General features: G+C 47.1%; 3 protein-coding genes across 4 annotated transcripts in view; all 3 read right to left on the reverse strand.

The window, feature by feature from the left end:
• LOC118095830 (leucine-rich repeat-containing protein 37A) overlaps positions 1-4,923 on the reverse strand; it is a 35,696-nt gene extending 30,773 nt beyond the window's left edge. The window contains exons 1-2 of one of the 2 annotated variants that reach the window (XM_035137105.3): positions 4,605-4,923; positions 613-684 (exon numbers count right to left, since the gene is read on the reverse strand). Coding sequence is in view for 1 of the 2 variants with exons in the window: in XM_088656127.1 (XP_088512253.1) it covers positions 613-684; positions 3,465-3,676 (284 nt within the window). In the remaining variant the exon portion in view is untranslated. Of the gene's footprint in view, positions 1-612; positions 685-3,464; positions 3,677-4,604 lie in introns of those variants that run through there. The other variant, XM_088656127.1, reaches the window with a different exon arrangement.
• A 458-nt stretch (positions 4,924-5,381) lies between these two features.
• RDM1 (RAD52 motif containing 1) lies at positions 5,382-14,929 on the reverse strand. Its single transcript, XM_035137106.3, has 7 exons — positions 14,735-14,929; positions 12,988-13,167; positions 11,110-11,232; positions 9,423-9,591; positions 8,140-8,229; positions 7,146-7,234; positions 5,382-5,744 (listed from the first exon to the last, which is right to left on the reverse strand). Exons 1-7 carry the CDS (start codon positions 14,834-14,836, stop codon positions 5,688-5,690), a joined length of 810 nt encoding a protein of 269 aa, XP_034992997.1. The 5' UTR covers positions 14,837-14,929; the 3' UTR covers positions 5,382-5,687.
• Positions 14,930-18,320: 3,391 nt separating this feature from the next.
• GH1 (growth hormone 1) lies at positions 18,321-22,157 on the reverse strand. The gene is made up of 4 exons (XM_060282076.2): positions 21,987-22,157; positions 21,477-21,593; positions 20,594-20,755; positions 18,321-19,160 (listed from the first exon to the last, which is right to left on the reverse strand). Exons 1-4 carry the CDS (start codon positions 22,068-22,070, stop codon positions 18,960-18,962), a joined length of 564 nt encoding a protein of 187 aa, XP_060138059.2. The 5' UTR covers positions 22,071-22,157; the 3' UTR covers positions 18,321-18,959.
• Between the last annotated feature and the right edge of the window lie 3,691 nt (positions 22,158-25,848).

Here is a 25,848-nt window from a genome sequence, read left to right on the forward strand (position 1 = left end):
CTTTAAACAATCATGGCTTCCCCCAAAGTATTGTGGGAACTATAGTTTGTTAAGGGTGCTGAGGGTTGTTGGGAGATCCCTATTCCCCTCACAGAACTGCAGTTCCCAGAGTAGTATATCAATCCCTCTCCACAGGGAGAACAGCTTGGTGAGGGGAATAGGAATCTCCTAACAATTCTCACCACCAGGGCCAGCCCACCCATGAGGCGAGGTGAGGAGATTGCCTCGGGCAGCAGGATCCACGGGGGCAGCAGACCCCAAAGTAGATCTTTATTCTCACACTCCCGTTCCTGGTGTAGATTTTCATTCACCCCTTCTTCCCTAGCTGGGAGCGGATTGCCATTTTATGGTTCGCCTCAGGTGCCCAAATGTCTTGGACTGGCCCCGTTCAGCACCTCTAGCAAACGACAGCTCCCAGAATTGTTTGGGGGAAGCCATGACTGTTTTAAAGTGGGATCATAGTGCCTTCTTTAAATGTATAATTTGAATGTGGCCTTAGTCATCGGTCAACTGCCAATAACCAATAACCAAAAACCACCATGACTGAAACTGGCCAAAACCAAGGGCAGGGTAAGTACTCACTGATGACTCTAAATATTAGAGAATACTCACAAGTACTCAGCCCAAGGATAGGCCCTCCACACCTGTTTCCCAATGGAAGAAATCGCATTATCAGTGAAGTCTCTGGGGAAAATAATAAACATGGGGGAATGAAAATTAAACGGATACTCCTGGTGTGGGAAAATGAACTCTGCATCTCATTTGTCATGTTTAGCTGGCCTACTGAAAGCCAAATTTCCAGACGGGCAGTGTTCCAAGCCTCCACAGAACACTGTTTCCTGAACCTGGAAGTCTCACATTTATGGGGGCAATGACCAGGGGAGATGAACTCCACCCATGCCCAGGAACATTTCTCATGTATGTTGATGACTTCTAGGAAAGAAGGTCTTGGGAAGAGCTGGTGCAATAGATCAGTGTTTCCCAACCTTGTGCCTCCAGATATTTTGGGACTACAACTCCCATAATTCCTGACCACTGGTCTTGCTAGCTAGGGATGATGGGAGTTGTAGTCCCAAAACATCTGGAGGCACAAGGTTGGGAAACACTGCAATAGATCCAGACTCTTCTGTTAAAATGTGCATAGCAGAGGTTCGTTTTTCAGACTCAGGGCCACATTCCCCTGAGTGGGACCTCCCGGGGGCCAGAGCTGGATCTGAGGCAAATTGAGTGGAGGAATTAATTTGCACTATAGGCCAGTGTTTCCCAACCTTGTGCCTCCAGATGTTTTGGTACTACAACTCCCATCATTCCTGACCACTGGTCTTGCTAGCTAGGGATGATGGGAGTTGTAGTCCCAAAACATCTGGAGGCACAAGGTTGGGAAACACTGCTATAGGCTACAATTCCAGCCAAAACAAGTCAGACCTCTCTACCTTTCTACACACCTCTCCAGTTCTGTCCAGGCATTATGGCGGTTCATGTACACACTCCTGCCAGGCGGAAGTACTCAAGGGGGAGAAGGGGTGCAGAGCAGGCCCAGGGAGAGGTGTGTAGAAAGGTAGAGAGGTCTGACTTGTTTTGGCTGGAATTGTAGCCTATAGCAGTGTTTCCCAACCTCCAGTTCTGTCCAGGCATTATGGCGGTTCATGTACACACTCCTGCCAGGCGGAAGTACTCAAGGGGGAGAAGGGGTGCAGAGCAGGCCCAGGGAGAGGTGCGGCCCAAGAGGAACCCCAGTTTGCCCGCTGGACCTTAAGGTTCCCCAGCCCCGCTGAATATTTTGCATAGGGTCACCTCTCTCCTCCATGAATGGCAGGGGGAGGCAAACGTCAGAGCTAGGTGCAAAGGACATTCAGCTAGACTCAAAAGCACATGGTGTCTGCCTTAGTTGGGGATGTTTTTCGTGTACCCAGACCTGAAGCTCACAGTCCTTCCACACCCAAATCCATGCCTAGGGTTGCCATACGTCCGGAATTTCCCGGACATGGCCCGTATTCAGCCCTCATAAACAGCGTCCAGGTAGAAACTGCCAAAGTGTCCAGGAAAATCCATTTGTATGGCAGCCCACGTCTTGACGAATTTAATAAAGAATAGCTCAAAAACTCAACTTTGCCAAAGAAAAACGCTCAGCAACTTTTCCACCTTTTGAAATAGCAGGCTAACTATGGGTGGCGTCATTTTGCAGTTGCAATTATTAAAACAACCGAGAATAATCCCTGCCAATCTACTGCAAATAACCAAAAGAGAGAGGCATGACACATTTTTTCCCTGCACTTCTGCACTGTTTGCAGCTGCAGGAGAAGCAGAGAGCTACATTCTCTCTCTCTCTCTCTCTCCCTCTCTCACACACACCCCAAGTTCAAAGCAGAGGAGCCCTTCCAGGAAAAAAACACAATGCAGTAACCATTCTAAGAAAGTATTGGGTGTCCTCCTTCATGCCAATTAACAGTCGTGCTTAACTCCCCAAATTATAGAGAGGACAAGTTGTAGTTTTCTACCACCTTAAGTAGTGTGGAGACACTTAGATGTTTCTAGGGCATGAACTCATTTTGTGTAGAAAGCCAGCTCTACCAAAACCAACATGAGAAACCCAGTCTTGTACACTGCTACTCATGGCAGGCAGAGTCCAAACAGGGACGCCCTAGGCCCAGACACCTGCTTAGGCAGCATGTGTGACGGAATGACCCCTGGAGGAGGAAGGTGTGATGCGATAAACCCCATCTTTACCGATGGACCTTCTTTTCCTTGAACCCCCTAGGGAAGGACTCAGAGGAGGAAGGATCAGAGCCAGGAGAGTGGTGGTGGGACATTGAAGACACGTCGGAGGATGAAAAGGGCAAGGCAAAATGGTTGGGTGCTGAACAAGCAACAGGCTTGAGTGAGAGAGAGGAATCAGAGGCAGAAGGCACTGCAGATGCAGTTGAGGAGACAAGAGGCTGCAGCAGCTCCACAGGAGCCTGCTCTCCGAGGGCATGGAGGGCCTTGCATGTAGCAGAACAAAGAGCACAGGGAGTCCCTCTCCAGTAAGAGTTAAAGACTGCAGGGAAAACAGCTGAGGCGGCGATATAGGGGGATGTGGGAGGCACAGATTATCAGTTCTGGCAACTGATGGGGCCAGCCATGCCTGTAGGTTTCACGTTTGTATTCCGTTTCCTTGAATAAAGAATCAACTTTACTGCTCGTCTCTCTGCAGTGAACCAACCTGGACAGCCTGTCCCCTTTGGTCGTTTGCCTTTGTTTACCTGGATGGAGATTCCCGAAGGTCACACCTATACTACAGGTCTCAGCACATACACAACCAGCTCTCTACCTAGTCGTCCCTCAAGTTGCCTGGGAGTCAGAAGTCCCCTGCCCCCATCTCTCTCACCCCCGAGTCTTAGATAAAAGGCTCTCCCTGAAAGCGTTTTGCCCTCCAAGAGTTCTGGGAAGCGGGGTGGTCATCTCTCGGGTTCTCAAATACTTACAAGAAGAAAAAGACGTGAGCATGGCCAAACGGCTTGGGAAGAGGCACACGGTGGAGTCCCGGAGGGCTGCCGATCCTGCTACAGTTGAGGATCTCCAAGGTGCAACGGCATGGGGTTGGGCAAGGATCTATGGCTAAGTCCACCCTCGTAAAGGACACCAGCAATATCACGAGGAAGAAGAGGTGGGCATTAGAGGAGGCAACGGGGCCCATACTACAGAGCGGATTCCAGGCCCCGCTCCCCTCTTGCTCATCTGACCCCAGCAAAGGATGAGTTGGGAAATGGCGGCCAACACTGGTGGTGGCTCCATGCGGTTACCAAGCAACCACAGCCACATGCCTCTCCATCACGGAGGCTGCACTGGCGAGGCTCTTGGAAGAGGCCACCGCATCACCACCCCATGCCTGTGTATTCCCTGATCTTTGACCCCTTCACAGTAAGCCTCTGTGTGCCAGTTCCAAGCATTCCGCTCGGTTGTGACATCATTTCTGCGTTACTCCCAGCATCCTAGAATTCTCGTAGCCATGGCAACAAGGGAGGTCCAAATTCATAGCCAATGCCTTGATGTTCTCGAGATGTTTGGGGCTTAATCGGCCTTTCTAGTTAACCTCTTCCCAGCTCTTGACAATAGCCCAATCTCTTTATCCATGTACAACACTGAAATATTTCAATGGAACTTAGTTAACAGTAGAACCAGGGGAAACTCAAAAGTATTTACATTAAAAAAACAAAAAACCATTTACACAACATCATTCACAACTGGGCTAGTATGGAAAGAAGGCTCATATTTTTTTGGGGGGGGGGTACACATTCAAAGCAGCATGATTAACACAAGACTAAAATATTATCGTAAATATTTCAAAATAAAACATTTCCAAGGAGGTCAACTACAGAATGCACATTTAACGCAGCAAAGCGAACCAAAATTTGTTTTATCTTAAACATTACTGAAGGAAGTCAAATATAAAATGCATATTTAACAGTATAATTAGCAAGAGAATTAAAAAAAAAATATAATAATCATAGAACTTCCTATATCGCTGCCAATCTGTCAGGGTTGCGCCAGACGAGGAGTGGTGGCAAGCCCACCTAGGCGAGGCGGCAACCACGGAAGAGTCTAGGAAATAGAGGAATTCGTACCTGGAGAAGACGGGTGGCGACACTCCTCGGAAGAGGAAGAATCAGATAGGGCAGAGGGAAGGCCAGAACAGGAGGAGGAAGGAGTCGAGTCAGAATCAGGCCCTTGTGAGGAGAGGAGCCGGCAGGCCCCCTCCCCTCCTCCCTTCACAACTGTAGAGTTGAGAAATGTAGGGAACAATTGGAGACAGCTGGAGCTCGTAAGAGGCGTGGTGATGAGCTGGCTACTTAAGGAAGGCTGGCTGCCCCCTTCGCCAGCACTTGGAACTGCCGTGCTGAAGCACATGGTTATCCTTGCTCATCCTGTTCCTGATTCCAGTGTTCCTGACTTTGGCTTCTCCCGACCCCCAGTACTGATACCCGACCTTGGCTGGTCCCTGGCCTGGACTGTTGGACCCAGGCTCCATTTGCACCTAACTGCCACCTTCAGCATGCGCCCTAACACAATCCTGCCAATAGGGTTGCCAGACTCAATAGAGGACAGGACTTCTGTGCCTTTAATTGCCCTGCTCTCTTTCGAGTCTGGAAACCTTAAAGAGAAACCAGCAGACCCTTTGTTTAATTTCCAAGCAAAGGGTCTGCTGGTTTCTCTTTAAGGTTTCCAGACTCAAAAGAGAGCAGGGCAATTAAAGGCACAGAAGTCCTGTCCTCTATTGAGTCTGGCAACCCTATATCTGACTGGCAGAAGTTATCAGGCAAAGGTCATTCCAAATCCCAGGCTCATATTTGCTACACTGAGGACAAATATTTACCTTTGAATGAAAGAAACATAACTGATCATTGTTTTTCAGGAACCAATTTATTAGAAAAAAGCGACTAAATTGGTGAGGAGGGAACCACTCCGCTTCGTTAAAAATAAATAGGCAATTATAGGCAATCGTTTGATAGGCAGGTGTCAATTTATGAAAATTATCACCTGCAACCACTGCAAACAACAAAATGAGACTTCCAAGTAATGTCACGAGCTTCAGGCGCAGCAGTTGCCCTTTCAAAGCAGAGAGAAGGACTCAAAAGGTGTAAAAAAAAATCCCCCTTCGAAGGCATTGCTCTGTGGACACCAGGTGCTATTTTCAATGCATGCTAAAATCAAGAGATCTCCTCTTCCTCTACAGGACTTAACTGTGAGAGTGATAATTCGGTCACCTGGGAAGAGAAGGAAGCGCTTGTTATTCTGCGCAATCTGGATCACTTAACTTTCACAGACTGGGGCTGTGTACACAGCATAAACTGAAAGCACATTACTTCCCCCCAAGAACTGTACACCCCTCATACAGCTACATTTTCTAGGACCCTTAATGAATTACTCTTTGTATTTTCAATATCTGTGCCTGGTGCTCTTACACCATGATCCTTCCCTCCCCGCAGTGGGTGATTTTGGGGGGGGGGGGGACAGGCTTGCATGCGGGCCTGAGCAATCAGGAATTTGTTTTTGAAATACCCGTCACCTTTCCCTATCTGTCATTCTACTTTCGCACTGCCCCACACACAACCATAGCTGCCAAGTCTCCCGTTTTTCACGGGAAACCCCCGTTTTTAAAGCAGTTTCCCGCTGTTATCCCGAATGGCGATATATCCCGTAATTCCACCGGATTTTCAAAGCAGCTCCTGCCGGCCAGGGAGGCTCCTTCTGCGCATGTCTGGACATGCGCAGAACCCATTTTGGGTGCCGCTCTTCCCCATGTCCGGGCACTGGAAATCGGGCAACTCTGGCACCTGAAGTCGCTTCTACGCATGTCTGGACATCCGTAGAAGCAACTTCCGGTGCCGCGCTGCTGCTGAGCCCGTATTTAAAAACGGGAGACTTGGCAGCTATGCACACAACTAAAAAGGAGCTTGATCTGACAGGATCTGCCAAGGCTGCAGAATCCCTAATTGCTTTGATGGATTCGATGAGAAGAGCTCTCCCCCAGCTGAAAACCACTGCGAATCTGAGCATGATGGAGGATACACACATGCTAATAGCGACTGCTTTAGCATCTTTGCAAAACGAAAGCCAAAAGTTAACTCATGGTGTTGATGAAGAAGTGCTTCCTTTTGTTCTGATCTGTTAAGATGCCACAGGGCTTGAAAACAGAGCCCTATGGTTCAGACACTGGGTCTCTGTGCAACCCAGGACGCAAGACTCTAGCTGAGAGTTTGCTGCAACAGCCAGCAGTCCTCTTGGCCTCGGGAGCCAGGCGACGGGAAGTCCATCACCGGCTAGAGGCCACCTACTCTTCTGCAAAGCCACCTATCTGGCTGCCTAAGCCAGGCATCCCCAAACTGCGGCCCGCCAGATGTTTTGTGCTACAACTCCCATGATCCCTAGCCAACAGGACCAGTGGTCAGGGATGATGGGAATTGTAGTCCAAAACATCTGGAGGGCCGAAGTTTGGGGATGCCTGGCCTAAGCAAACCTGATAAGCAGTTTATCCTCAGTGAATCTACAACAGATAAACTGTATTTTCTCTGATCACTCTCTCCTATGAAGCTAAGGTGCCCAAGAGATGAGTTTAACAGATCAAAGCAATCAGGCACTGTACATTAGATAATGTTCCAAGTTACCTGGACAAGACCTTTGAGTTCCTCTTCTGTCAAAAGGTCAATGTGGTCTTCCTGAGGACAGCTGTACTCCACAGCTACCTTCCCATTCTCTGAAAACAGTCAAGCAAATGTGGTCAGGCTTGAACAAGCTAAAACAGGGGTCGGCAAGGTTTACCTCGCCTGGGCCGGTTCACTCCAGTGGAGATACCTCTGTGGAATGGATTGTGGGCGCGCATGATGGCATCTGCACAGATGTGATTTCTGGCGCAGCGGAAGCGAGTCCCCGCACCGCACTGGTTTAGTGCCGCGCATGGGGACTCGCCGAATGGGCAGCTCGGTTCGGGGGCAGCTTGTGGGCTGGTTAAACAACCCCTGTGGGCCGATTGTGGCCCATGGGCTTTAGGTTGCCTACCCCTGAGCTAAAACAAGGAAAAAGCTTTCTGTATTATTTTGTAACATGCTTGAAATTTATTTGGGGTTTTATTTATACAGGGCCAGATTCAACTAGACAGACCCACTAGCAGAAGCCTGTGAGAGGACTTCCGCTAGCCCAACAGGGTTTCCCCTCCTCGTCTTCCAGCCCACTCCCTGAAATTGGCTCTGGGCGGTGGTGGAACCCCCAGAACCACACACTGGAGAGAGGAGCTCATTCCATCAGGCAAACAGAAATACTTGTCTCCTTAGTGCTACGTTGAATTCCTCCTGCAGGATTGACATAGGATTTCAGAATTAAAAGTATTGTTCTATATTTCAAAGAGTTATCAAATTGCAGAGCAGGAAGGGGTTCTGAGGGTCATTTAGTCCAACCCCCTGCAATGCAGGAATCTCAACTAGATTGCACATGGCAGCCGCCCCGCCCCCCCCCCCCGCCCAACCTCTGCTTAAAAACCTCCAAGGAAGGAGCCCACAACCTCCCGATGGAATCCATCTCTAGGGAGACAAATGGGTGCCCCAGGAAAGAGCAAATAGAATGTACAGTATATATGAAAAAATAGACAAAAATAAAGAGCCTTGCCTAGAACTATAATGAGAATCTTCTGAAATGCATCCGAGAGGGCCCGATGAACGGCAAGCTTCTGGATGTTGTTCGTGGCCATGAGAAACTCTGAAAGACAGAAGCCAGCAGAAGACCAGATTGTTTCAAGATACATCTGCCTGCCAGCCAACTGTTGTAAGCCTCTGAACCAATGCTTTAAGCCGTAGCAGTTTGAATGTCCTTATAATGTTGGACCTGAAACACTATTATTCCAGATGTCTGTGATATCAAAGAAAATAATTAAATCCGTAATATTACAAAGGAGTATCTCTAATCATAACAAAATGCACAATGAAACTCCAGGTGGTCATTATAGTTCTAATATAAATATAAGGATATTTTTAATGCATTCCTACTAAAAAAAAAGTGGAGTGAGAAAACTACGACTACACATTCCCAGATTTGACTAGGTATTTGTCAGAATAAGGCAGGTCCATGATTTCTTCCATAATTAGACTTCACAAAATATTCATACATTAGGTCTCCATTAGTTCTAAACAACGTCTTAGTATAAGCAATGAATTTCTGCCATCGTGCCCAAAAGCTATCTTGTCTCTGTCTTCTCTCACGATCTTAAAAAAGAAGTCTTTTTTTTGGCACAACTGCAAAATCCCATACCTTTTCATTGATTTTTTTGGTTTACGTACTTTACAAACCAAAAATTTGAACAACACAAAACAGTCCAGTGAAATCTTCTCTACACTGATCTACCACTCAGCAAGGGGACTACGGGTCAGTCGGCATCTTTCAGCCAAACCTATTGTCCAGGATCCTGATTCTTTAGGCTCAAGCAATAACCCTCTTCCTGATCAATGTTCTTGTTGTTGTTGTTTAGTCGTGCCCGACTCTTCGTGACCCCATGGACCAGAGCACGCCAGGCTCTCCTGTCTTCCACTGCCTCCCGCAGTTTGGTCAAACTCATGTTCGTAGCTTCGAGAACACTGTCCAACCATCTTGTCCTCTGTCGTCCCCTTCTCCTTGTGCCCTCAATCTTTCCCAACACCAGGGTCTTTTCCAGTGAGTCTTCTCTTCTCATGAGGTAGCCAAAGTATTAGAACTTCAGCTTCAGGATCTGTCCTTCCAGTGAGCACTCAGGGCTGATTTCCTTAAGAATGGATAGGTTTGATCTTCTTGCAGTCCATGGGTCTCTCAAGCACCATAATTCAAAAGCATCAAATCAATGTTCTTACTGACCACATAATCAACAACAACACTTTTATACTTCCTGTTTCATTCTGTCTTCCCGCCCCACCCCATATTACCTTGGCTGGGATCCACATGAAGCTCAGCCAGACCAACCCCTCTGGTGCGGATCCCATATTGGGGGATGGTTAATTCTTGGACACACAGATACTTGTCGTTCCTGCTCCTGGGCGATGTCCTCACTTCTTCCACGTCATTCTCGTCTTCAAAACCAGATATGTTCTGGAGCTGCTCCCAACAGAAACTGTGTTAGCAAAGGTCTGGCTGCTTTTAGCTACCCCAGAGGTTGCTCCCCTGTCCCTTCATAATTCTAGGGAATCTTTCCGCATGCCAGGACTCAAAAAATGCAGTTGCCAGCTCACCACCAGTGACCAGGAATATTTTTATGGCAACCACTTTTTTGTGGGTGAGCACAAAACAAGTGATTCTTCCTCCAAGTCATGTGGCACAATCAGAGTTCTAGTTTATCTTCTTCTTCTTTTTACAAAAATGCTTTTATTTATTTTTCATAGTATCTCCCTCTCTTCTTGACCGGGGTTTGGGGTGGTGGTCAAAAGCAGTGAAGGTAATTGGTATAGGGTGGCCCCCATCATCCTCTAGGGCCCAGAGGAAGGAGAGAGTGGTTCTCACAAGTTAACACTGAGTTTGGGAGACTTTCACAAGTCGAGAGAGATTTTCCCTGCACCTGAGCAACTCTCCGAGCTCACTGCAAAAGGAGAGGTTTACCCCTCAGCAATCCACCCCGGACAAGCTAGACGACCCAGGAGAGGGGAGCAATTAGCAACTGGTGACAACATCAAAAATGGCTGGCTACTACCGTAAGAGCAGCCGAGATTTGTGGGCCCCTAAAAGCAATGCCTGAAGTGGAAGAAATTGAGGTGGTGAGACGAGACTGTTTATGTCTCCCTGAAAAGAAGAGAGAGAGGACTGGTCTGCTTGAAAAGTGGGCTGGCAGCATCATTATCAACTTTAAAATGCCAGGCATTTGCTTTTTCATTAGGATCACATGGCATGATGATACCCTAGCCCAGGCATCCCCAAACTTCGGCCCTCCAGATGTTTTGGACTACAACTCCCATTATCCCTGACCACTGGTCCTGTTAGCTAGGGACCATGGGAGTTGTAGGACAAAACATCTGGAGGGCCACAGTTTGGGGATGCCTGCCCTAGCCTGTTGTGATCTTCATCTTTTTTTAGTGGGTCTGGGTAAGATCTGTCCCTTTTTATACTACTGCAAGATGAGCATTTTTAAGAAATAAATTTTGTTGTTTAACATTTTGTACTTGTATGGGTTTTTTTTACAATTGTAAGCCATTTTGAGTGATTAATATATGTAATAATGATGATAATAATAATAATAATAATAATAACAACAACAATAATAATAGTGCCACCACCGCATCCCACTTCAAGCACTTCCTATAAAGCTTACAATGGACCTTCGTTTTTTAAAAATCAGATATAATTTGTTCGCTGCCCATAACAGCTGGAGGGCCAAGTTTGGCCACCACTGCCTTAGGTCAGGCTTCCTCAACCTCGGCCCTCCAGATGTTTTTGGCCTACAATTCCCATGATCCCTAGCTAGCAGGACCAGTGGTCAAGGATGATGGGAATTGTAGTCTCAAAATATCTGGAGGGCTGAGTTTGAGGAAACCTGCCTTAGAGGGTAGCCATGACACTTAGCATCCCATATGAAAGTGGGAGTGAAAACAAGAAACCAAAGTGCAAACAGCAGACTATCTTTACCGTAATGATACGACTGGACCAGCTGTTGAAACCAAGGAAGTGATTGGCTAGCTCCCGGCATCTGTAGCTGCTCAAACCCAAGCCTTGCTGTGAAAAGGGCCGCTGTCTGGTACAGATGCAAACCTGGGCATGGAAGGGGTGGGAGGGGAGAAAAAGAAGTCCCAGGTGATAGCGACCCACAATCAGCATCATCTTTTCTTCCACAGGTGAAGACAAGAAGCGATGGCATTTCAACTATTTGCATCAAGAGCTAGGGTTGCCAGACTCAATAGAGGACAGGACTCCTGTGCCTTTAATTGCTTGGAAATTAAACAAAGGGTCTGCTGGTTTCTCTTTAAGGTTTCCAGACTCAAAAGAAAGCAGGACAATTAAAGGCACAGGAGTCCTGTCCTCTATTGAGTCTGGCAACCCTATCAAGAGCAGTTTCAAAACATTATCCCATTCAGTTTGGTTTTTTTAAACACAAAGCAAAGCCTTACAATGGTTTCAAAATCTTACTGTTTTCTTTGCATTAAGAAAAGAAGCTTTTGCCACCCCACCCATCAATATGAAGTCGCAGGAAGAGGAAGGAACTGCTTCCTGGCCTTGGGATCTGTAGCAGCATGACATGGAAGGGGGAAGGTATAAGTGGTCACCCTAGGAGGGCAATAGTGATGGAAGAGTGGGAGGAGGGGATTGGCAATAAACCAAGCAGTGGGTGGCACTGTGGTCTAAACCAAGGGTCCCCAAACTAAGGCTGGATGTGGCCCAATTGCCTTCTAAATCCGGCCCACAGGCGGTCCAGGAATCAGCATGTTTTTACATGAGTAGAATGTGTCCTTTTATTTAAAATGCATCTCTGGGTTATTTGTGGGGCATTGGAATTCGTTCATTTCCCCCCCCAAAAAATATAGTCCGGCCCAACCACAAGGTCTGAGGGACAGTTGACTGGCCCCCTGCTGAAAAAGTTTGCTGACCCCTGGTCTAAACCACTGAGCCTCTTGGGCTTGCCGATCTGAAGATCGGCGGTTTGAATCCCCGCGACGGGGTGAGCTCCTGTTGCTCTGTCCCAGGTCCTGCCAACTTAGGAGTTCGAAAGCACACCAGTGCAAGTAGATAAATAGATATCTCCTGCAGCAGGAAGGTAAACGGGGTTTCCGTGCGCTCTGATTTCCATCACGGTGTTCTGTTGAGTAAGAAGCGGTTTAGTCCTGCTGGCCACATGATCTGAAAAGCTGTCAGCGGACAAACGCCAGCTGCCTTGGCCTGAAAGCGAGATGAGCACCACAACCCCATAGTCGCCTTTGACTGGACTTAACTGTCCAGGGGTCCTTTACTTTTCTTTTTACAAAACGTGTATATATCGAGAGTACAAATACTGATGCTTATTTTCACAGAGACTTTAAAGAATGAATTTGCAAACTGATGAAGAAATGTGGGGAACTGGACTTAAGAATGGGGGGGGGATGAGTACCTGCTATAATGTCTGAAATTGGAGGTGCTGAGCCATGAGGTTAATGCAGTGTTGGTGGTGCTAAGCGCTATTGATTTACAGTCAAACTATACATGATGTGAAGGACCTGTGATTGAAATGTGCAACGTGTTTTTATTTTACAAACAACAACAACAACCCAACAGCTGTGTGAGTCCCCACTTGAATTGGGATGGGGACACAGGGCCAGAGTGTTATGTGGCAGTTGGAGAAGCTTTGTGGCTGCTTTTGGTAAAATAAAAAGATGTCAGAAATTCCTGTCATGGTACCTTCTACATCCTGCTTCTAACCCCAGGCGGAAACTACCTCATTGCATTAGAATTTACTCATAAGCGCACACCAGCTATTCTGTAGGGAATACACCTGTAACATAGACACAGTCTTAAGCTTCTGCACTGGTAAGATACCTTCAAAGGGGATTTCTGAAACAAGGGCCGCTGGTTACAAGCACATTGTGCCTTGCTGGCATCTCTCGCCGAGTAGAACTTCACAAGGGCATAATAGCCAGGCCCAGCGACTGGAGCATTTTGGTGAACCCTCACGGAATAGAGCGGCCCAAATGCAGAGAAAGTTAAATATAAAGCATGCTGGAAGGGAAGAAAAGAAATTCCATTGGAAAAAGCAAAGCAAGAAAATCTACTACCGTAGCATAGCCAACTGCATGAGGCCTCTGCAGGATAAGATTCCAGGTGCTATGGCAGAGTAAAAGGTACTGTAGATCCATGGGGCACAATGTACCAAAACAAGCTCCACTGAAAATAATAGGGGCTGTGCCCATATAACATGCTACAATCCTTTGTCTCAGTTCAGTCCTCATGTGATAGCATTCAACCTCTTGATATTTTGTCCAATTGAAGATGCTGCTTTTGACCTTTATAGTCTTTCACAGCTTGGGGATCAGGCACCCTAAAGACCACTTTATCCCCTATCAACTTGCCCAGGCACAAAGAATTTCCACAGCGGCTCCTCTCAGAGCATCAGCAGCTGAGATTGCAAGCAATTTTATTGTGAAGCTGCTCCCTTAAGGCACCCCCTTTCTATCAGGTATCAGGCTAATCAATTTTTTATTCCTTGGGGGATTTTTTAATGCTTTGGACCGAGAAATAGCATTGAGAGCGCAACCTATTTTCAAACCGGTTGTTTTCACTTTACTGTTTTAATTGCTTATTTCAGTTGTGTGTTGTGCTAATGGTTCATTACCTTTTAACTGGCTTAGTGCGCATTTTATCGTTGTTTTGATTCCTAAACTGCATCATATACCGCCCTGGGATAAATATCTATACAGTAAAAGCCTGGAATAAGCTAATGTGTTTCTGATCCGTTTTACAAAGCTAGGAACTGGTCGTCACTCCAAAGCGCGAAGACCGATTCAAAAGCTGCTTCCAATCAGAGACAAGGAATCAGCGGGACTCCTGATCTTATTGGACTACAACTTCCGCCAGCCGCAGCCAGCACAGCCGGTAGTCAGGGATGATGGGAGTTGTAGTCCAACAACACTGCGAGAACAGCGAAAGGTCCCCGCGGGCTCCCCTGCCCCGCTCGAAGAGTTCCGGGCCAGGCTGAGGCTAGCCAGTCCCGCGTCTGCTGCCCATCCCGACGTTCGTCCGTACACGGATCCAGCGGAGGCAGGACAGGAACGACAGCTCCTCCCGTGAGCCCTTTCAAATAAAGTTCCGCTTCCAAACCATTCAAAGAAATTTGCGCGCCATGTCCCCGGCAGCATAAACGCTATTTTTTCATTTAAATTAATTTCTTTTTCTTTTTTAAGCAGAGCCGAAACCAGGGCAGTTCTTAGCCCCGGGCAAGCAAACGGGCTACTAGACACTGTGCGACCCGACACGCGTTCGCGAGCAGACCCGAACGTCTGAAGAGGTCTGCAAAGAAACCCGCACTCGCCCATGCATGCATGTCGGGCGCCAAAGGTTCCCCACCCGAATACCTGAATAACCCACCCAAACACAGGGCAAATCCAAGGAAACAGGAAACTATTGCTGCCTTGCAGGGGGGTTGGACTAGATGACCCTCAGGGATCCATAGCTGCCAAGTTATCCCTTTTTTTAAGGGATTTTCCCTTATGCTGAATAGGCTTCCTCGCAAGAAAAGGGAAAACTTGGCAGCTATGCAGGGATCCCCTCTACAATTCTGCCATCTTGCCTCTGACGCGTCTGTCTCCAATCCCAAAACGAGCAGGGTCCGTCCATTTCCATCCGGGACGCGGAACTCCACTATTTCTGCCATGGGTGAGCTGCAGAGCATGAAGCGGATTTGCAGCCAAAAAAAGAAACGCCCTCTTCCCTCCTGGGGGCGGCCCCCTCGTCCACGTGTTTGCTCCGGTGACTTCCCGGGATTCCCTCCGCCCTCGCCCCCTGCGTCGATATTCAACACCAAACCTCAACTCTGGAGCACAAAAAAGCCCCCAATAAATTAAGGCTGCACTGCAGTCTTACAGGACGCTTCCTTATTGAGAGGTGAATATGCTCTTGAACTATATATTCCCGTTGTATGGAAATGGAGAACAGGACAGCGATTGGATGTTTGGATTCTGCTCGCACTAATAGTGACCAAGAAACTGATACCGATGAATTGGAGGAACAGAGATAGGATTCCCCTTAATCGATGGCTTGACAACAGGGCAACCTTTGCAAGATATGAATGGACAGCTTATACCGGTAGATCCATACTTTCTTTGGATAAAAAACAATGATACCTGGAATGAGTAATTGTTGGGTTACTGCTGACAATTCAATGTGTACAGTATTAGGGTAATATACACATCTGTATATTAATGTATGGTACCGTAATAGAAGGTTTTTCTTTTTAAAAAACTATTATTATTTTGACAAAATACTAATCATGAATAAATAAGAATAAAAAAATGTGCACCCCACCCCCGACACCATTCCCAACCTCCCAAAATGTCAACACCACTTGCGATGGTTTGACCCCTTTCCATTTTAACAGTGCAAATTCTACAAACACCTTCCGTATCTCCGCAAAATAATTTCTCCTGCATATTCCCCGTCTTACCTTAATGTTGTTGTTTAGTCGTTTAGTCGTGTCCGACTCTTCGTGACCCCCATGGACCATAGCACGCCAGGCACTCCTGTCTTGCACTGCCTCCTGCAGTTTGGTCAAACTCATGTTCGTAGCTTCAAGAACACTGTCCAACCATCTCATCCTTCTCCTAGTGCCCTCAATCTTTCCCAACATCAGGGTCTTTTCCAAGGAGTCTTCTCTTCTCATGAGGTGGCCAAAGTATTGGAGCCTCAGCTTCACGATCTGTCCTTCCATTGAGCACTCAGGGCTGATTTCCTTTAGGATGGATAGGTTTGATCTTCTTGCAGTCCATAGGACTCTCAAGAGTCTCCTCCAGCACCAGAATTCAAAAGCATCAATTCTTCGGCGATCAGCCTTCTTTATGGTCCAGCTCTCACTTCCATACATCACTACTGGGAAAACCATAGCTTTAACTATACGGACCTTTGTAGGCAAGGTGATGTCTCTGCTTTTTAAGATGCTGTCTAGGTTTGTCATTGCTTTTCTCCCAAGAAGCAGGCGTCTTTTAATTTCGTGACTGCTGTCACCATCTGCAGTGATCAAGGAGCCCAAGAAAGTAAAATCTCTCACTGCCTCAATTTCTTCCCCTTCTATTTGCCAGGAGGTGATGGGACCAGTGGCCATGATCTTGGTTTTTTTGATGTTGAGCTTCAGACCATATTTTGCGCTCTCCTCTCTCACCCTCATTAAAAGGTTCTTTAATTCCTCCTCACTTTCTGCCATCAAGGTTGTGTCATCTGCATATCTGAGGGTGTTGATATTTACCTTAATACCACATGTTAATTTATCATTAAGAGATATATCCCACACCTCTTTATACCTTTCTTCCATTTTACATTCTGCTTGCCCCTTCCACTTCCTAGCTATAATAATTCATGCAGCTGTCAATAAATTTGTAAGCAAGTCTTTCATAGCTGCAAACCCTCCACCCCATCATAAATTGATAATAATGCTACCTCTGGACTTTTGGTCAGCTTTAACCCAGTGATTTCTGTACAAATACGTACAAAAAAATGTACATCTTTACACCTCCACCACATGTGACTGTAAGTCCCGGTTTACTGGCATCCCCTCCAACATAATACGGAATATTCTTTGTTTATTTGATTTAATCTGACTGGTGTTAAATACCAAAATCAAATTAATTTATCATAATTTTCTTTTATTCTTATGAAAGGTTTCTCTCCCCCCCCATTCTCACTTCTTTCTTTGTTCTTCTTTCTTCTCTTAATAAAATATCAATAATAATTTTTTAAAACTCTGGAGCACGAAGCCACAGTAAATTAAGGCTGCAGTTACTTACTGAGCACGGTGGGATTTGTTTTCAAGTAAACATGGATTAGGCTGCACATAACTTTTCAGCCAGTGCAGAGCACTTTTACTGGAATAACTACAGACTGTCTGGCCAGAGTGGTGCATGCTCTAGTTATCTCCCGCTTGGACTACTGCAATGCGCTCTACGTGGGGCTACCTTCGAAGGTGACCTGGAAACTACAACTAATCCAGAATGCAGCAGCTAGACTGGTGACTGGGAGTGGCCATCGAGACCACATAACACCGGTCCTGAAAGACCTACATTGGCTCCCAGGCCATTTCCGAGCACAATTCAAAGTGTTGGTGCTGACCTTTAAAGCCCTAAATGGCCTCAGCCCAGTATATCTGAAGGAGCATCTCCACCCCCCATTGTTCTGCCCGGACACTGAGGTTCATCTCCAAGGGCCTTCTGGCGGTTCCCTCCCTACGAAAAGTGAGGTTAGAGGGAACCGGGCAGAGGGCCTTCTTAGTAGTGGCTCGCCCTGTGGAACACCCTTCTCCCAGATGTCAAGGAAATAATACAGTGGAACCTCACGCTGCAGACGTAATCTGTGACGTAGGCACATCCGCAACCCGCAGCGTTCGCATCCTGAACGCAGGCGCCGGCACGATTTCGCTCTTCTGCGCATGCGGGAGCGGCGAAACCCGGAAGTAACCTGTTCCTGTACTTCCAGGTTTCCCACGGTCCGCAACCCGAAAACAGGTAACCTGAAGCGGCCGTAACATGAGGTATGACTGTTCCTGACTTTTAGAAGACATCTGAAGCCAGCCCTGTTTAGGGGAGCTTTGAATGTTTGATCTTTTATCGCTGCTATTATTATTATTATTATTATTATTATTATTATTATTATTATTCTGTTCGGAGCTGCCCAGATGGGCAGGATATAAATAAATAAATAAATGTTATTATTACTATTATGAAGGCTCATCCAGACTTGCACTTGTACCATGCCTAGAAAGCAGATGTCCCAGAAGTTTTGCCCTTGCCCACTCCTTTCCCTGTGGAAAACCAGCTCTCTAGCACTAAATCGGAAGAAATGTCAATCCGGAGGAAACCCAGCTGGTGTTTGGTCCGATTTAGCACTAAAGATCAGGTTTTCCCCAGGGGAAAGAGGCAGGGCAAATGGAAGTTTGGATGATCCTAGAATCATAACCAACCAGGGCTAGATTGGCATCCTTCCGTCTCAGGAGACAAGAGAGGAGTGCTCCTTTGGGGGTGAAGTCAAACTGTTGGAGGTTTGCAGGAGAGACATGTTTTGTTGCATCTGGTCAGGGATAAAGAGGGAAGGAAAGGGCTTTCAAATCAGAAGGTGACAAGAACTTTATCTAGAAACAAAGCACAGGGATTTCTTTCTTTCTTTCTTTTTTTAATGGAATAAGTCCCATAGGCACAAACACTATGAGTGATTTGCAATTTATGTGCATTTAACTTGTGCACATTCAGCTTTATTCGCTTGGCAAATAAAAAATCATAAATGGATTGGACGTCCTGGAAATAAACCTTTGGCAGTCTCACTTGCCACTAAACTCAGTGTGCTTTGACTGTACACAATTTTGGCTTTAGGCACTTTCTCTGGAACGTCAACCCAGCATAAGTTGAGAGTCACCCTCGCTTCAGACCTTCATGCAACTTTCATGAAAGGTGGAAGGGGGCTTCTAAGGACACGTCCTTAAAACATGCATGATCGAGAACCCACTTAACACAAGGTTCCTGACTGTAGGGAGGTTCAATGGAGCATGCTTAGAAGGGTCCCCCCCCCCCCGCTTTCAGGCCTTCACAGTTGGAAATAAACCTGATGGGGGCAAGGGCCTATCTGAGTTGATCCAATACAAATAACAATGTCTGAATGGCAAAACTATAGGCAAAACTGCGTTTATTTTTACAAGTACAAAGAAGCATAGAGGGTTCTTCCCAGCAGCACACGAGGTCACAGCAGAGGCATCAGCAGCACACTAACTCCAGGCCTTGGGAAATGGTGCCGAAGGGAGAGGTAGATCTCTTCTGCCCTCAGATGGTGCAGTTAACTTCCCCGAAACGCCGGCACTTCATCACTTTCAGGTAGGTCTCCACCTTGTGCAGGTCCTTCTTGAAGCAGGACAGAAGGCCGTAGTTTTTCAGCAGAGCGTCTTCGCTCCGGAGGTTGACGTCAAATTTGTCGTAGGTGGGCCTGAGCAGCTGGACGCCCCGTGAGCTCCCGTCCTCCAGCTCCTGTGGGGAAATACGCTCTTGCAAATGGGAAAGGTACTATGACAGACCTTTAAAGCCCTAAACGGCCTCGGCCCTGAAGGAGCGTCTCCAGCCCCATCGTTCAGCCCGGACACCGAGGTCCAGCTCCAAGGACCTTCTGGCGGTTCCCTCACTGCAAGAAGGGAAGTTACAGGGAACCAGGCAGAGGGCCTTCTCAGTAGTGGCGCCCGCCCTGTGGAGTGCCCTCCCAACAGATGTCAAGGAAATAAAGAACTATTTGTCTTTTGGAAGACATCTTAAGGCAGCCATGTTTAGGGAAGTTTTTAATGTTTGATCTGAAGGCAGCCCTGTTTAGGGAAGTTTTTAATGTATTGTGCTTTTAATATTCTGTTGGGAGCTGCCCAGCTTACCTTCCAAGTCCCGGACTGCAGAATCCGGGACCGGCAGCCGTGTGACACCGGAAGTTGCGTCGACGTAACTTCCGGTGTCGCTTTGCCCTTCTATGGGCACCAAAAATGGCCGCTGCTGGCTTCAAAAGTCGCTTGTACGCATGTCAGGAAGTGCGTCGACGCAACTTCCGGTGTCGCTCCGCCCATCTATGGGCACCAAAAATGGCTGCCACCGACACCAGAAGTCGCTTCTATGCACTTCCGGACATGTGTAGATGCGACTTTTGAAGCCGGCGGTGGCCATTTTTCGTGCCCATAGAAGGGCAAATCGGAAAGAAAAAAATGGCCGCCAGCAGGAGAAAATAACGGAGAAAAACGGGAGACGAAGCGATACAGGGGACCACCGGGAAAAGGTAAGTAAAAACGGGGGTTTCCCGGGGAAAACGGGGTACTTGGCAGCTATGCCGCCCAGAATGGCTGGGGAAACCCAGCCGGATGGGCGGGGTATAAATAAATAAATATTATTAGGAAACATGGCCCCAAATCCCAAACTTGGGAGATTTTGAAATTTTCCCGCCGTTTGCTTCATGACTAATTATGACAACTGCTCCCCTGTATTGTGGGTGGGCGGAGGCAGAGGCTTGCATGCAGCCCCTGGAATGGGAGAAGGCAGGTAGAAAGTGTCTATTGGCAAGCATTTGAAGCCTACAGTATCTCTCTAGGTACTACTGCAAAATCGAGTAAGGGGCCTTGCAAAGGCAGTTGTGCAATGGATGGGTTGAGATGCAGCAGCAGCAATGCGGGACTCAGCAGCAGTTACTGCTTCCGGTCCCCGTCCCCGTCCCCCCCCCCCCAATGTGGCTTAATTGCAAGTTGAGAGCATTAAATGCCTTGTTGGGTGAGGCCAAAAGAGAAGCTCACATGAGCACAACTTCCATTCCGCAGCAACTGTCTCCAATCAGGGAAGTTAGCACACAGTCATCGTGGTTAGTAGGGTGACCGGAACTGCAGCTTCACTCAAAGGGAACTGCTTGCCCCTTTGCCCCTTGGGAACAGATGGCTTACCCTCATGAGAGCCTGGATACCTTCTTCCAAGTCTTGGAGTTTTTCATACACTCTGTCCGAAGTCCCAAAGACCAGACTATTAGTGAACACCCTGCTTAGGAACCGTACAGGACCGAGCCAGGACTGAATGAGAGTTAGCGAAAACCTGAGCAGCTCCATGTCCTCGGAGGGAAAATAAACAGAGGCCAGTGTTAAAAAGAACCATAACGTGTCACTCGTCGTCGTCGTCATCTCTCTCTCTCCCCCCCCCCCCCGGCCACCATAGCCTTCAAGATTGAAGATACTCTGTTAAGTACGTCATCTCTGTGCCAAACCAGCTTTGCACAAGCAAAGTAAAACGCTGTTGTGGTGCTGACAAAAACCGCTTCTGATCCCTGAATCTGATTTTTTTCCCCTGCAGGAAGGAAAGTGAAGAGGGAAACACGGGAAAGGGTGAAATAAGGCTTGCTTTGATGCAACATCCTCTAACCTACCCTCAAACAAATCAGAATGGATGCTCATTCAACAGTAGGCATCTAAGTTCTCTGCAAACAAATAAGATTGCTCCATAACAAGGTTGCCAAGAAGCGCCCTTGATAACTTTCTAAAGAGTTGTGAATGCCAGATGATGCTTATAAAGCTGGCGGATGCAATTCTCTCAATGGGCATGAGTGGCTGGAAACATTACTTCCTCAGTGATTGATTCCTCAGTTACGTTGTTTGGGACAAGTTATGTTCAGATGGCAGCTGGAAAGAAAATGGGATTGGAAAGTATTGTTACAGAAGTTGGGAGCTGCCCTACTGATTGCCAAGTGGGACAATGGGAAGCTGAACACACAATACACGCAAATTCCAGATTTTGCACCTTGATGCAGCCATTCCATAAAATAAGGCAACAACCTACTGTTCTTTGCTGGGCATCTTCCTTCCCTGTGGGCGCAGGGATGGTTTCGGAATAACAGTATGAAGACGGAGAGTTTTTGTTGGAATACCGCTGGGCTTCTGAGATGTAGGAACGTTCCTGAAAAGGAAAAAAAAGCCACAAAATGCTACGAGGGTTGCTTCCTCCATCCACTGTTTAGCCAGGAGCAAAGGTGAAGTAGAGGCTGGATATGGGGCTGCCAAGCCAAGTTATAATTGTGCCTGAGCGGCACTCAGCCGCCCTTGTTTACTGTCAGAAGGAATGATGATATAGAAACCAAATGGATGCATTTCTGAATGGTACATATGGTGGAATCTACACACATATTTTTAAAAAACCGCTGTGAAAAGACTTTTTTAAAAAACATTTTTAAAAATACATAGAATTTGGCATAACTCACTGTCGCCATCTACTGTCACATTTGTATATTGCACTTTACAACACATTTAAAATGTTTTATATGCAGCTGTATAGCTGAGTCCTATTACTCACAAACTCCTTGAAGGTATCAGCTGCCAGCAGGTGAAGATGCTGTGCCCTTATAACTGCATTGGCAAACAGGCTGGAGAGGGGCATTGCGGGAAAGGCGGTTGTTCCCTTCGGCCATTGCAGGGCCAAAATAGTCAGAGCAATGACAAACAGAGAAGAAGGTCTAGAAGCTGCAAAAGAAGATGGAGGCTGAGATTCTCAGATCAAAGGAGAGTCCTTTGCAATGCGTGCAACATAATTGAAAGAAGCAAAGTGACACTTAAGCAGCTCATTTAAATCCATGCTTTGGGCAAATCTTCCAATTTGATATATTCTGCTAAAGCCGAGCTCCAGTCTGGGTGGATCTCTGTTCATCTCTGAAAAGCCTTATACGTAATCAACCTCTAAAAACAACGATAGGCAACCTGTGGCCCTCAAGATGTGATATGACTCCAACTCACACCAGCCCCAGCCAACGTTGCCCGCAGTCAAGAATGATGGGTGTTGGAGTTCAATGATGTCTGGACTCTGGAGAGTCACATCGCCTTTTCAGGTGAGCAAAGTTAAAGGTTACAAAATTCGAGCTGCTATAGAGCTCAGATTTCACATCTTCTACAATGACCTTACAACAGGCATCCCCAAACTGCGGCGCTCCAGATGTTTTGGCGTACAACTCCCATGATCCCTAGCTAAGAGGACCCAGTGGTCAGGGATGATGGGAATTGTAGTCCGAAAAATCTGGAGGGCCGAAGTTTGGGGAAGCCTGCCTTACAAGGTCATAGCTTCTTTTTGAGCAAATTAAACTAAACTTTGCTAAACCCAGGCTGTTTTCTGTTAACTGGTACTACCACTAAGAGCTGCCTCTGAACCACACAACCATCTTTTCTGGAGAAATATACATTTAATAAAGTGTGAGCACTCCCAGAGGCAGCCAGGGCATTTAAAGCAGCCTTTGACTGTGTTCAACATATGCCTGGCGTGCTCTGGTCCGTGGGGTCACGAAGAGTCGGACACGACTAAACAATAACAACATATGCCCAGGTGAGATAGTGATCCTCCTTTGGGGTGGGGGGAGGTTTGGCAAGATAACTATATATAATTCTTGCTGGTTCTTGCATGAGCAGGTGGGTTGGAGATTGTGTTCCAACTCACCTTTTCTATTATTTCTTCAACTAGATTAGAAAGGCAAATCTAGACAGCCGCCTTCTGGCATCCTCACCCCAGTATTTGGGCTCTAAACTAGAAGCAAGATTTGCTGGGAAAGACATAAATAAATACCTTATACCTGGTCAGACCTATGGTCTCAACAGCCCACCTGCACAGAATTGTTAGTCGCCTTTCTGAGACCTTCCGCAAGAGGTATTTTAGCCAGAAATGCTGGGGACTGCAACATACACGGTGCAAGTAGTCTGTCTCTCCACTGGGGAGTCTGCTGGCATTTGAAACAAGCAGCATGCACCTTGTCTGACATTTGGTGTGGGCAAAATGAATGGGGAAAACGAGAGCAAAATGGAAGCAGTCATTGGTGCATGCAGACGGGGGTGGGGGGTGGATGTTCCACAAACATACACCAATCGTCCCTTCAGAATCATTGCCTGACTCTTGAGGTGCCCTTATTACCTGAACTTACCTGACAGTTGTACCTATTTGCAAGACAGACTCCCCTGCCCCGCCCTCCAAGATTGCTGGATCTCATTTTGCTCCTGGTCTCATAAAACCCAAAGTTATGAACTTGCTTAATACTAGCACCGAGAACGGCATCGATCAAACCAGCGGCTAATTCCCAGATATCATCTTAACTTCGACTGCCACCTTTCTGACGCACAGAGATTTCCACAACTTTAGCAGCTGCGCAACCAGCCGAAACGTAACAGGTAAACATTTTCCCCATTGGGAAATCTGCACCCATTGGATTTCTGCAGAACTTGCCACTATTAAGGACGCAGAATCTCCATTCGTTCAGAAATATGGCAACCTCCCTCTTCTTAACATGCAAAAGCATACCTGAATCCATGTCCCGCTGGCAAATCACGGAGGTGTTTGAAGGCAGTTTTCCTCTCATCTGTACTACTTAATGCCCCACCTGAGCCGTACTTATACGCCAAGCATATGATGTTTATTGATCGGATGCGTAGGTCCATGGTTGCGTTTGCTAACCAGCACATGCGGATGCATATATGTAGAGGCTATCCGTGTCAGTTGGCAACAACAAGGGTGTTGACCTGCATCATCAACACCTGGGCAGATGTTAGGACAACCTGATCTCAGCTGTGTCCACATAGGCTGTTGGTACACTGCCAAAACAGGCTTGTGATCAGGCGGTGGGGTGTCACAATGCCCATTGAAAATTCCACCATCTTTCTTGCTAGAGACCTCCGGCAAAGATGAGCGCTGGATTTGACTGTTTGTACTTGGTTGTTGACAATTGGGACCAGATTCTGTTGTTGGCATACATGATTGCTGTACCAAATTTCTCTGTGCTAGGTGGGGACTACAGCTGGGGCAGGGGAATAATAATAATAATAATAATAATAATAATAATAATAATAATAATAATAATAATATTTTTATACCCAGCCCATCTGGCTGGGTTTCCCCCAGCCACTCTGGGCGGCTCCCAACAGAATATTAAGAACATGATAGAACATCAAACATTAAAAACTTCCATAAACAGGGCTGCCTTCAGATGTCTTCTAAAAATCAGGTAGTTGTTTATCTCCTTGACATCTGATGAGAGCGTGTTCCACAGGGTGGGGGCCACCACCGAGAAGGCCCTCTGCCTGGCTCCCTGTAACTTCACTTGCCGCAGGGAGGGAATCGCCAGAAGGCCCTTAGAGCTGGACCTCAGTGTCCAGGATGAACGATGGGGGTGGAGATGCTCCTTCAGGTATACAGGACCGAGGCTGTTTAGGGCTTTAAAGGTCAGCACCAACACTTTGAATTGTGCTTGGCAATGTACCGGGAGTCAATGTATGTCTTTCAGGACTGGTGTTATATGGTCACTCCCAGTCACCAGTCTAGCTGCCGCATTCTGGATTAATTGTAGTTTCTGGGTCACCTTCAAAGGTAGCCCCACGTAGAGCACATTGCAGTAGTCCAAGCGGGAGATAACCACAACATGCACAACACTGGCAAGACAGTCTGCATGGAGACTTTCAAACATGCAGCTTCTTCTTAAACATGGAGCTCTGTTGTTGTTGCTGTTGTTGTTGTTGTTGTTGTTGTTGTTGTTGTTGGCATCCATCTATCTCAAGAGACAATGGAGTAACCCCCCGATGATAAAGTCACCTGTAATACTGTTCCTACCCAAAGAGACTGCTGGGCCTCAGAAGTGGCAGCTCCCAGGGGAACACTGCTAGGAACTGGAACGAATGGGGCTGAAAGATGGAGATGGTTGTTGCTGCTTTGGACACCAATGAGGGGAGTTCTTTTTTGCAGTGGTGTAGTGGACCCAGGGACCCAGGTGGTGCTGTGGGCTAAACCACTGAGCCTAGGGCTTGCCGATCAGAAGGTCGGCGGTTCGAATCCCTGTGACGGGGTGAGCTCCCGTTGCTTGGTCCCAGCTCCTGCCAACCTAGCAGTTCGAAAGCACATCAAAATGCAAGTAGATAAATAGGAACCGCTATAGCGGGAAGGTAAACGGCGTTTCCATATGCTGCTCTGGTTTCCCAGAAGCGGCTTTGTCATGCTGGCCACATGAGCTGGAAGCTATACGACGGCTCCCTCGGCCAATAATGCGAGATGAGTGCGCAACCCCAGAGTCGGTCACGACTGGACCTACGTAATGGTCAGGGGTCTCTTTATCTTTATCTTAGTGGTAAACTGTGAAGTGCAGGAGCTCATGGCCATGTGACTGTCTTTGAAGAAAAATTCAACATGCAGGCAG

Source organism: Zootoca vivipara, chromosome 12 (assembly GCF_965207765.1).
Source record: "Zootoca vivipara chromosome 12, rZooViv2.hap1.1, whole genome shotgun sequence".
Classification (NCBI taxonomy): Eukaryota; Metazoa; Chordata; class Lepidosauria; order Squamata; family Lacertidae; genus Zootoca; species Zootoca vivipara.

Coding starts and splice junctions, on each gene's coding strand:
- RDM1 (XM_035137106.3), bottom strand. CDS start 14,836: ATGCTCTGCAGCTCACCCATGGCAGAAATAGTGGAGTTCCGCGTCCCG. Junction 9,592..11,109: donor GGTCCAGTCGTATCATTACG/GTAAAGATAGTC, acceptor TGTTGGGAGCAG/CTCCAGAACATATCTGGTTT. Junction 5,745..7,145: donor AACTCAAAGGTCTTGTCCAG/GTAACTTGGAAC, acceptor TTCTCTTCCCAG/GTGACCGAATTATCACTCTC.
- GH1 (XM_060282076.2), bottom strand. CDS start 22,070: ATGCCCCTCTCCAGCCTGTTTGCCAATGCAGTTATAAGGGCACAGCAT. Junction 21,594..21,986: donor CTGATACCTTCAAGGAGTTT/GTGAGTAATAGG, acceptor TTTCCTTTTCAG/GAACGTTCCTACATCTCAGA. Junction 19,161..20,593: donor GTATCCAGGCTCTCATGAGG/GTAAGCCATCTG, acceptor ATTTCCCCACAG/GAGCTGGAGGACGGGAGCTC.